A 12106-nucleotide genomic window follows, 5' to 3' on the forward strand; every position below is an offset into this window, starting at 1 on the left:
TACTGGAAAAACACACAGCTGATCCAGTGAGACACAACATGGAGCTAAAGCTGCTCCGTCCTCTCCTGTGATTGGCTGATTTACATGTCTCTCATATAAAAGGACACAGTTATTACTATTGTCCCACTCCTACAAGACATTATGCATCTCTTGGACACCAGGGGACGGTTAGGTTGTGTGTTTTTAGCAGGTTTGAGGTGAAACAACGTCCAGAAACCAAAAACTCACACATGAGGCTCATGCTTCATGTTAAATCCTCCTGTCTGTGTCTTTGCTGTCTCTCTGCAGGTCTCCAGAGTGACACTTGGCCTCATCCTGCGGACCGGTGTTGCCTTGGCAACCTAATCACCTGCTATCTAGATCCGCTCCCAACCTGTGATCAGTCAGCCCGACGGCCTGGATTCTGTCATTTCCACATGTGCAGGACGTCGTTGTCGCTGTTACTCGATAACTATTATGGGCCCTGGAGTGTGACGGATGTTTTTAATAGCTAAACCTGGCAGCGCAGCCGTGGATCAGTGGCACAGAAGTGAAAGCTGTGTGGTTTTATCTGAAATGCTGCACATTCTCACTCTTTGATATTCAAATAACACTCCCTGGCATGCACTGCAAGGCAATTTCTCTCCATTTAACCAAGTCATACCCATTCATTACATAACAGGGCAATTAATCTAATCAGCCAGTTTTGACATCAGGCTCAGTTTAAGCCATTCACTGAGCCATAATATAGACTTCATGTTTTGTGGCAGCGGCGGTGACATAACTGCCGATCAGTAATGAGTCACGGTGGGTCTTCTGATGGGGGGGGGGTGGGTGGGTGACGTCATGTCATACCGGGATCTGTCCTTTCCCCATGATGCGGTCCGTGCTCTCTCCATCCTCTTTGTTCTGCTTGGTCTTGTTGTAACACTTCTCGTAGCAGAGCAGCCGCAGGGTCTGAGAGCCCTCCAGCTCAATCTCAAACTCCTGAGGGGGGGAAACACAAAAAGAGTTGCGGGGGGGTTGTTATTTCTGCAAAACGTGTCCAAGATGAACAAGAATGACAGAGAAAATGAGAAACAGAGAGATTATAAAACGTCCAGGAAAATCAGCATCCACCCTACATTTAAATCCATGCATCCCACCACAGCTGAGCAACATTCCCTGTAATTATGTACGGGAGCGCTCTGCATATGGTCTGCACAGCGTTCTGAGGCCCACACTGTGCTGGTTCACTTAGCATTTGGACAGATGTGAGTCATCACCAGCAGCTCCTCATTAACTGATATTATTTCCACTTTGCTGAGCAAAATCCTCAAAGAGTCTTCGGGTCCACGACGGAAAGAAAACTGCAGATGAACCGAACCGCTGATTGTGTCTCAGAGCTCTTCTTCTTCTGTGGTGCTAACCTCCAACATCCAGCTGTGCCATTAATGTTTGTGTATGTATGCCTGCTTTCATACAGTATATATGTATACATACATATGTGTGTGTGTGTGTGTGTGTGTGTGTTTGCTCTGTGCTTAAAGGGGATGCAGATGCTCTGTGTGGGTTCTTTTCATTAATCAGAGATGGACGTCTAGCTGACTACAGGACCAGATGTCAGATACACGACAGGCAGCACAAACTCTTCTGCAAAGGAAGTTCACGTGTGTCTTAGTAGGCTGGAAAGAAATAAACACGCTGATACAGTTTTCCAATGACGGATGTTGAGCTTAATTGATAAAACAGTATCGTAAATATTACATGGTGCAGATATGAGCAGGTACTTTCATCACGGACTACTAACTGAACATCACACCAGCCTCTCACCTCGTTCCATTTGGGTTCAGTAGTGTATCGATACACTCTCGTCTTAGCTTTGTTTGAAAAGAAGCCAAAGGAATCCACCTCCAATGTGCAGTAGAGATCTGACAGAGGGGAGAGAGGGTGGAAAAGACATTACATGTAGACGGCTGCGGAGGTGAACATATCGCACTGGCAACTGAACTGAGACGTTCTCCAAGTTGGAATGATTCATGTTCAGCTTGTCTGAATGTCTGCAAACACAGATCTCCAAGAAAATGCACTTTGCTGTTCCTACAAACTAACCAGAAACATAAGTAGTTCACCTACAATGAAAGAAAGACCTAATTCCAAATGTTTCCTCCTGATGAGCCACAGAAACTCATTCTGTCTGATTATGTGTATCCTTCTGTTGTTTGCATGAAGGCTAAAGGTGAATGACTCACTCAAGCTCTGTTTGAGGCCGGAGGCAGAGTGGACGATTACATTCAGGAACCCGTAGAGACCGGGGGATTCATCCTCTGGAAAAACAGTCAGCGAGCAGGGAGGGGAAAAGAGAGAGCGAGGAGGGTTAGAACAGCATGCAGACCTCTGTTTGTTTTGGAGCACAATCAGACGTGGAAGGGAGGGATGAAGCTGTGCAGTATAAAACATGTGGCTTAAACCTCTCGGTACTCTTAATCCTCATCTTAATTACAATTATTAACCATTATCAATCAAGCTTAAACGCATAACCACACATCTATACAGAGAGCCCAAAGGCCTTACGCTGTAACTGAACCACTAAATCCATCATGTGACATCCTCAGAGTCAAAGGATGATGTGGACAACTTTAGCGTTTGACTTTTAAAAGTAAAATCCTGAATATATAGCTGACCTCCTGACCCCCCCACAGGGCATTCCTGGCCACTGCTCGGTCAAACATTAAAACCAAAGGGGACCTGAGGGGGCCGTCTCTGTTCGGGCCTCTCAGACGGAGGGGGGGCTTTGTCTTACCATCTTTATATTCTATGATATTTTTAACCTTAGTTGTCTGTTAGTTAGTTAGTTTGTTTGTTTCTCTGTTTAAGAAGGGGCTTTTCACCTACATGTAAAGTGCTATGTGACCTTCTTCTTCTTCTTCTCACCATTATTATCATCAAAAACAACTTCCAGACTCGAGAACGAGCCGCTTACCTTCTTTATTGATGCTAAGTGGAATGTGGTGGACGGTTTGCAGTTTGACACACGAGCTGGTCAACATTTGCAGCTCCACAGAAGTCAAGGAGGACGTTTTAAAACCTTGGGGGAAGACAATAAAAGCAGACGGTAAATTATCTGCTGCTCTTTCTCCATCACAAGGTTTTTGGATTAGTAGTCGCTCGCTTTGTGTGTTTTGTAAATGGGAAAATCCAGCTGTTGTGATCTGAATCGTCTGACGGGACATTTCTGGGACACTTACATTTTTTCTGCTGCTCCTTGATCATCTCCCTCCACTCTGCACGTTCATAGTCAGACGAAATCAGGAAACTGTAACTCTGAACACAAACACACACAAGAGAAACGACACGACATGTGAGCAAATATACAACTTTGAACTGTGAATGTTTTGTCATCCAGCCGACTCTGACAGATGGAAGATATCATACAGAATGTATAAGTACGAGTCAGACATCTTAAGGACGATCGGCAAGCGGATATTGTTCTGGAAATGACAAAAGGGCGGAAGAATGAGAAGAACAGATGAAACATGGAGCCTACAGGGAGCTGCAGGAGGAGGAGGAGGAGGAGGAGGAGGAGGAGGATGGGGCAGAAATAATGAAGCTAAACAGAGGCAGGTAGCGTCGGAGAGTGTCGTCACCTTGCCGCTCTTGTTGTAGACTCTGAGGGCCATGCTGGGAGACGTCAACAGGAGCAGAGACTCCTGCTCAGACAACTTCTTCCTGAGACGGTCGATGACTTTTGAGCCCTTGTTGGCTCTCTGAAAGCACAGAGGTGAAAGCAGGCGACTGTGAGTGTGTGTGGACACCTGACCTTCATCACCTTCCACTGGCTGGGAAAACGTGAAAACGTCTTTCTGATTTCTGCGTCCACGCTACCTTCTCTCTCTGGATCTCACTGCGCAGGTGTGAGATCTTGACCTTCATGGCGTCGAGCTCTTCATCGGGGACCTGGGGGATGGTGAGTGGCTCGGTCTCCTCGGGGCCCTGGAAGGTCAGCTCGGTCAGGGGGATGTACCACTTACTGTCATACTGCTGGTTTTTACTGAGGAGGAGAGAGGGGGGGGTGGATGGAGAAAGGTGAGCAAGGTGAGAGGGTTGTGAAGAGAGGAGTGGATTGATGGAGATGGAGAAAAGATGTGGATGAATGTGGGGAAAGGAGAAAGTGGGAAGGGGAGGAAAAACACAAAGGAAAATCAAAATGTTCATTAATAAAAAGTTTCTAAGTTTTAAGATGTGCATGTTTTGGCGAGGACATGCTGCAGAAACAGTCCCATCTCTTACCCTCCGATCTGCTTCTTCAGCTTGGCGCAGAGCAGCAGATCCGTGAAGAAGAAGACGTGCCGCAGCTTCCTGGCCCCCTCCACCAACTCCACCATGAAACTGTCCCTCAGAAGCTGGCGGTTCTGTGGCAACAACAGACAACAGCTGAGGGTCAGTAACACAAAGCCTCTGGTGTCCAGAAGTCAGCGGCTGGAGATGAGCTCATTAGGGAGACACATTCATGAGCTGTCACACCAAAACTGTTGCCGTCAGTTCATCCTCACTTAAATATATGAAGATTCTTTTAATTTGGTAGTCTGTATTATGGCCTCTTTCACAGTAAAAGCCTTTGTAATGGGGCTGCATCCAAAAGCTTTATCTTCTCTCTTCCTGCCTTACAGACATCTTTTACCAGCTAGAAACTAGAAGGAGTGGAGGAGAGGAGGGAGCCAGTTAGTTTTACTTGCTGTGACATCATCAAAAATGTCCGCTTTACTCGCTGTTATCAGTGACGAACCTCATGTGGTTCATTTCCACCAAATTATTACCCAAAAGTGCAGAGGGCTTTTGAGCGGAATCACACTGACTGAACTAATCACCCGCCCGGTAAATTCCTTTGCTATATTCTGGCATAATCATCAATTTCCAGGACACAGAGGAGTGACTGAGGGGGCGGAGGGGAGGGGAGAGAGTTATTTGGAGCTCTGGGACTGAACACTGATGTCAGACTATGTAATGAGATGTGTAATACCGACATTTGCCAAAAGGGGGCAGTGATGTCATTTTCCAAATGGGAAAACACATTTACAAGAATGGACTTAAAACAAAAAGAGGGAGCAGACAAATGTCAAACCACAAATCAATAGTACACAGTCCACTTTCACATGCTCATAACCTTGGTTTTACTTCGTTAGCTTCACTGTGGAAAAATGAGAGTGTGAAAGGAAAATGTCTTTGAACTCAGCAGGGAAACAGAGCACGTCGTACGTGTGTAGTTAATTATTGTCCTTCTTTTCACTGTTGTGATTGCACAACAGTGTGTGAACAAATAAAACCAAAGAAGATTTTTGACATTCTGACATGTGAAAAAGTATCTGCATGATTCTGCAGGTTTCAAACTGATTTCATTCACTTAGCCTCTGATGTTTAGCTTTTTATCAGATGTATTTGTTTGTAGTTACAAATACGTTTAGTGGAGTCAAACCTTTGCAAAGATATGATGGATGACAACAGATTTAATAGATAAAGGGTGATATATCAGGGTGACTCTTTGCTGAGAACAGTTGAGGTGCAGGTGTCTTTTTGGAGACATAAAGGATGTGACAGTCCATCATCTGCTACTCTCCAAAATGTTTGTTTGATCTGCCAAAGATGCACTAAATCTATTCTTGTGTATTCACTTCCTGCCCACGTCCATGTTGCTCCCGGGGCCACAGCGGCTCCAAACCTAGACAACCTTACAATTCCCTGGCAGCAAGGCCATGAAGCATGACATCACACTTGTTCAGAGCCAATCACGTCCCTGTGTTCCTCTCCGTGCCCTCCCCCCTCCATCATGACCACACAGTTGCTGCTGAGCACGGTGAAGTGGAGCTGATGCTCATGTAGGAGAGGTTTACGGCGCTTACGAAACCTGACTGGACATCTGCTGGCAAACAGGGAGATCACGCTGCGTCACTCGGTGTCAACGAAGAGGGTGAAGGGAGGGCGACGCAGACACAAAGACACACGAGAGCACGAGAGAGGGAGTGGAAGTGAAAGACGGAGAGCCTGAAAAGTGCATCAAATGGAAAGTAATGGTGTGAAAGAGAACAGAGAAGAGACAGAGTCGCTCCCAGTGGAATAAGTGCCGTGCTGCAGCTTCATGCTGTAGATACCAAAACCATGTGACACACTAACACTGCAGTGATGTGGTGTTAATGCATTCCTTCATGCACACGCGAGCACAACCACACATGAGATACGACTGTACAGCAGATTACAATCACGTTCTGATCCTCGAAATAAGGATCTAATAGAAGTCTGATTCCCACCGGTGGATGTAATTATTCATTAGCAGCCAGATAATGAAGCCTGCGACGATGACGGCCGCTGATGGATAACTTCCAGATGAGCTGCTCTCCTTCAGCATCTGTCAGAACATACACATGGACACACTGCGTCCTCTTCCCTGTGGTCCTCACAGTGTTTCCTGATCCAGTTTGTGTTGTAACGCAGACTGAGATGTGTTCAAACTGCTCATGAGTCTCTGGTAAGTATTTACTGTACATGCTCAGTTGTTCACAGCACAGCTCTGAAGTCATTCCACGCGTACTGTAATCCCTGGAGGATATTTCCTAACTAGAACGTAAATCAAGGCTCCATCTCGCCTCACTTCTGTCAGTCTACATGCTGTCATGTCCATCTATATTTAGGACGTCTTCTGTGCAGGAGTTAGAGTGAGACATTGGTCACACTGCTGCACACATATTACTCAGATACAACATTAGACCGAAGGAATGACGAATCCTGGAGGTGCATCTATACTGTGAGGCTGTGCATGTGGTTGGGCTAATCAGGCGCTGTGGTACGATTAGAGGTTTAAACGACACTGGCAATTACATACAGTCTAAGTAGGGATTCAACTTTTGTATGGAAAATATTAATATATATATATTAATATTCCTTAATAGGCCTCATCAGGACTTGGGCAAAGCAGAACTTTGAGCTAAATGCTAATGTAATTTTAGTTTAGTGCGCTTTTACTTATTAGCACCAATAAGCACGTCTTCTTAACTTCTTCTAAGAGCACGTGTGCCCGGTCTAATAATCTGGCTTGTCCTTTTTCCACACCCCGTGCAGCAGTGATGTAGCACACCTGACCACACCTGACCACACCTGACCACACCTGACCACACCTGGCTACAGCAACAAACCAAGAAACTAGTTCTCTGTGTACGCCACAGTGCAGCTTTGAATCTTGAACCGTAGGTTTAGAAGTGATGATGATTTTTAACAAGCTCAAACCTCATGTGATAATCTTGAGCAGTAAACTGAGTATCGATTGGATTATTGACCAGGATGTACATCAGTAGATTAGGCTGGATTACTGTAGAAAACGTCCCCTAATTGAAGGACTACTAACACTGACTCGTGCAGATTAAAATGCAGGGTCAGCAGAATCACTTTACACGGAAGCTGCAACATTAGTCTGAGCATTCAGGTAAGTGAAGCTGGCATGAAATGACCCACCGAGAAACTACGCTGCAAGGCTTGATGCCTCGGCGATAATCCCGTCCTCTATTGATCTCATGATAAAGAGATAAAATAAAGGAAGGGATAACAGATGGATTAGAGATTTACAGGCTTCTAACTGTGTGGGACAGAGTGGGAATTATGAGGAGGGATAAAGACTGGCCACTAAAATACTGCCACACAAAAGCATCTGTTCAACATGCACATTCAAACGTGTCATTAAGAAACAAAGATCTTAACTACATCAATTAGAAATAAGACATTATTTGGGAAAAAACAGCCTCGATGACGCCGTTGTCAAGAGTTTTCTTATTTTAGCTCCGAACGCCGGCAGACACTTTTCTTCTGATTTCATTACGGTTCATTGTTCAATCTTTAGATGCAGACACTTATTCCAGTAAATACTCATTCTTACATCAGCAATCTGATGAATTTAGGACTTTGCTTATGCTGCTGCTTTGCTGCTGCTGCTGGAGAAAAGACATCCTTAACAAAGCAGCTGTCTCAGCGCATCAGATGACATTTTCATAATACCGAACAGCCAGTAGGAGAAATGTGACTTTCTCCATTTCTCATAATAGCTGACCGGAACATCGGCAACACCAATGTGGAAGGAGAGCGGCGTGCGGGGGTGGGTGGGGGGGAGGAGAAGGAGGCCCGCTGACAGCACAGAGCGCAGATTAAATATTGACCATCTCCTGGAGGAGCCTTGCTGAGAGCGTGTTGGCGAGTAATGGCATGAATTTACAAAAGATCCGTGTTTATATTTAGAATACACGCTTGAGGGAGCATCTCTGCGCTCGTGTGCTTCAGTTCATGTGTGTGTATAAACAGTGTGTGCATACGAGGATGTGTTAGTGGAACGACAGAGGGACAGAAAGACGGACGGACGGGTGCATTTCTACTGGAAACACACACACACACACATGCAGACACACAGACAGAACAGAACAGAACAGGAGCACATCTTTCCCACAGGCTAACAAAGCAGAGCGAGGAGGTGAATTGAGATTTAGGCAGCGCCATCATTTGCATTTTAATTAAGCAGCTTCTGTTTGTCCCCTCCCTCGTGCAGCCCGGCCAGGGCCTCTGGGGGCCACTTGTGCTGCTCTGCTCCTGCATGCCTCCACTGAACAAACCACAGGTTTCTGTAGGCGCTCCCCGAGTCCTCTGCCTTTCAGGTCACATCATAAATGAGCTCTTTGGCCTCCTTCTTATTCCGTCACGTGTGCTATCTGATTGTTTTTGGTGGAGGAAGTCTGTTGGCTGCTGCAGTGAGCTTGATATTTAAGCTTTTCTGCCACGTCAGCACACAGAAGTGTTACCAGCACCCTTAAATCATGAGTGTTTATGGGCCCAGTGTTCCTTTGACATTTCTGATTGTTTGAACAGCCAAACAGCCCTTCAACACTTGTAATTTAGAAAAAAACGAAGTGCACAATTAACACTTCAGCCACTAAGCCAAGTAACCTATTTCATAAATGAAGTGAGCGTAATTTTTTCCCACATAAATCTTGCCGTCGCCTCTGTCCCTTCAGGATAATGAAGGGAAGCTGAAGGCCGCAGTCCCTCTCTGGACGTCTGACGGCACAGGAAAAGTGGGAAAAGCATCAACACTGTAATGATGGTGATGTGCACGGACATCCCAGGGAGGTCAGAGCACAGATTCAGCTTCAGCTTCAGCTTCAGCGCAGCGACAGTTTAGGAGTCACAGCCACATCCTCTCTACTGGAAGTGATTAACGCTTCTCTCTTGGTTATGAGCAACGTCCTCCTCATCGAACGCACGATATCAGCGTCTCCACTGTCCAGGTAACGACAGTCTTTTGATGAGTTATATGTTGAAATGCAGACAAAACCTCGGGCGAATTATACACCGTCTATGGGAAGGTTCAATATAATGAGCCTCATTGATTTCCATGTGCTGCTTTCATGTATCCACAATAAATATTTGATGACTGGTGTGAAGGTCTGGGCGGACTGGGGTGGAACTGGAGCCTGCGGGGGGAAAGGAGGTGTGTGTGTGCGTGTGTGTGTACGTTCAAAGGCAAACAAGAGCAAGGAAAGAGAGACAGTGAATTTAACAGAGAGTAGGAAAGTGTGTGTGTGTGTGTGTGTGTGTGTGTGTGGAAAGGGTGCGGTAATGACCCCCCTGTGAGCAGAGGGAGGAGCCGGTGCAGCCTTTTCACTCGTCCGCTCCCACCCTCCATTTATGAATAATTAACTTGGAATCTGCCAGTCAGAGCGGACTGGTGGCTCATTACCAGGCATTATGTACGGCAGTGTCACGCAAGCTATCAATCAAGAGGCATCCACTCATGTGCGTCAAGTCATCTCCAGGGATGAGAGCGACAGCGGGGGGTAGACGGTGGTCTGTGTGTGTGTGTGTGTGTGCGTCAGGGGAAGTGGAGGGATGGGAAGCCACAAGAGACACACAGAGCAAACAGGGAACCCTGAACTCGGCAGCCCTGCTGTGACCATATAAGGACATGGGCTCTGCTTTAGGCTGCAGATTGGCGGCCGCTGTGCACTCATTTGGCACCGACTTCACGGTCATTTAGAGGGCGGGGTCATGACATCATCGCGCTAATGGGAAGGGTTAAACTGGTGGAACGTGGATACTGTCTTTTTATTTCAGATTCATTCAGGGGACAGTTTTTGTAAATGTAAAGTTGGACGCTCACCTCTCCCTTCTTCACAGTCATAGACTGCCGTCGGGGCGTCGACTCCTCGTTGATGCTGGACAGGAAGTTCTGGGAGATCCGCAGGGCGTCCTGCAGAAGGGGGTGGTCCGGGTGGCTGGTGGGCGTGTGTTTGAGCAAGTCCTGGAGCAGAGGATGGAGAAATATTAAGTTAAGAGAAAATCAAAGAACAGTCCTGAATCCTAAAAGTAAACCGTTACATAAAAAGCCACATGTCTGATATTATTAATCATTCTAATTATATTTATTTCTTTATGGAGACTTGGGTTGATGGAGAAAATGTGTGATAGAGACGCTGACAAAGCAGATTTATAACAAACAATTCCATTATATATCCTGATAATGTTGGTTTTCACTCACATGAAGCACCAAAGTGCTGCGAGTCACTCTGTCCACTGGTTTATACAGCAAGGCTGCACAGGAAAGAGGACAGAAACCTTTATGTGGCTGAATTCTTCTGGCAAATGTAAACACTTGAATTGATATTTTACTACATAGAAGCTGGCGGGATGTGACTGACCCTCTAGAGAGTTCTTGGCCGTCTGGTCCTTGGAGTCCTTGGGGCTCCTCACCTTCAGGTTCTGTGTGGAGACAAAATGCAGGTTTAAAACGGAGAACCCTTTTAAAAAGACCGTTAGAGACCAGTTCGGTACGGTTAAGTGATATGAAAACACAGTGAGGTTATTATCCTTGCTCTAGCACTGAGGTCATCCACTTCCAAATTAATTATGCCATCCTCAGCAGCTTTTTCCCCCCACCATCTTGCTCAGATGGCCCAGAGTCATGCATCATTACTTAGGCCATTAACAACCCTCGATGATGAATTCCCCATCCTGCATGTGGACACCGGCCTCAACGCTAACTGGTAGACCTCATGAAGCTCAGACGAAGACCGATGGTGTATCAGACACTGCCACGTGCTTGAAAATACACAGGAACAAAATGCACAAAAGGAGCTAAAGGACTTCTCTATCTGACTGCTGTTCAAAGCTAATCATTTAAGAGATGCATGTTTGCTCCATTTCAGTGCACAAACGGTAGTTTAAATAAGCCCCACACAACGAGGAACAACAGAGAATCCAGCAATCCTGCTCCAACATTCACAATTCCCGGCCTAATAATATATAAGAATGTGGGGAACGTAGATGACTGTTTAAACTGACGTCAGTTCTGTTACATCAGCTCCCAAATTTAGATTTCAGGCGTGAGAAAAAGTGTTTTCAAATCTAGTTTGTCTGTGGTGAAAGAAATTACTCTGAGCCCTCAACGCTGCTGGAAACTTGTGTTTGGGGAAAAGATAAATGTAAAAATGTATTACGGCGTCAAGACTCATCTGCAGTCTGTGCAGGTGATACTGAGCACATGGTTTCCTATTCAGGGACGAGAATGACACTGAGCATAAAAAAAAACTAAATACCAATAACCATCCTCTGCATTGTGCCATTTCAGTGATGCACACACACGCACACGCACACACACAAAAAATTGCCTCTGGCTGCACTTGTGCAGAAATATTCAACAGGACAGTCAAACTGAAATGCGGGGAGATGATAAAAGCTGCGTGGGTGAATAATGGAGGAGCGTTCAGTGCATCAGGGACAGGACTGGCAAAATAGACTCGTTCTATACGTCACCTCCCAGAAACGGTCCCTTCCCCTAATAACATATCATTGAACAGACTATTGTCGGCAGGACGGTCCATCTGCAGGACGGACACGTTTACAGCAGCACAAGGACAAATGTTTTGTGTCAGCGTCGTCCTGAAATAACAGTAATGGTACAAACTGCACTAGAGGTCTGTGGTGATGCACCGCTTGGTGAGTGTCACTGCAGGAACTGTGGGAGCTCAACAAGCTCTTTGGTGTGATGTTTGTGGAAATCTCACCTGTGATGAAAGTTTGACTGAGCATGAACTTCATTTTATCTAAATTAGATACAGCATTG

At 45.9% G+C, this 12106-nt stretch overlaps 1 protein-coding gene and 1 long non-coding RNA gene across 2 annotated transcripts in view; one reads left to right on the top strand and one right to left on the bottom strand.

Annotated features, from left to right (window-relative positions):
* LOC139219083 (uncharacterized) overlaps window positions 1–12106 on the top strand; it is a 348076-nt gene that overhangs the window by 111139 nt on the left and 224831 nt on the right. The gene's annotated exons all lie outside the window — the stretch shown is intronic.
* bcr (BCR activator of RhoGEF and GTPase) overlaps window positions 1–12106 on the bottom strand; it is a 68755-nt gene that overhangs the window by 4782 nt on the left and 51867 nt on the right. Inside the window, exons 6-16 of the mRNA XM_070850315.1 lie at window positions 10683–10743; window positions 10523–10575; window positions 10145–10285; window positions 4249–4370; window positions 3844–4009; window positions 3606–3725; window positions 3207–3282; window positions 2942–3046; window positions 2211–2285; window positions 1792–1889; window positions 835–966 (exon numbers count right to left, since the gene is read on the bottom strand). Of these exons, the coding sequence (XP_070706416.1) occupies window positions 835–966; window positions 1792–1889; window positions 2211–2285; window positions 2942–3046; window positions 3207–3282; window positions 3606–3725; window positions 3844–4009; window positions 4249–4370; window positions 10145–10285; window positions 10523–10575; window positions 10683–10743 (1149 nt within the window). The remainder of the gene's footprint in view (window positions 1–834; window positions 967–1791; window positions 1890–2210; window positions 2286–2941; window positions 3047–3206; window positions 3283–3605; window positions 3726–3843; window positions 4010–4248; window positions 4371–10144; window positions 10286–10522; window positions 10576–10682; window positions 10744–12106) is intronic.

This window comes from Pempheris klunzingeri, chromosome 19 (genome assembly GCF_042242105.1).
Source record: "Pempheris klunzingeri isolate RE-2024b chromosome 19, fPemKlu1.hap1, whole genome shotgun sequence".
NCBI classification, from domain to species: domain Eukaryota; kingdom Metazoa; phylum Chordata; class Actinopteri; order Acropomatiformes; family Pempheridae; genus Pempheris; species Pempheris klunzingeri.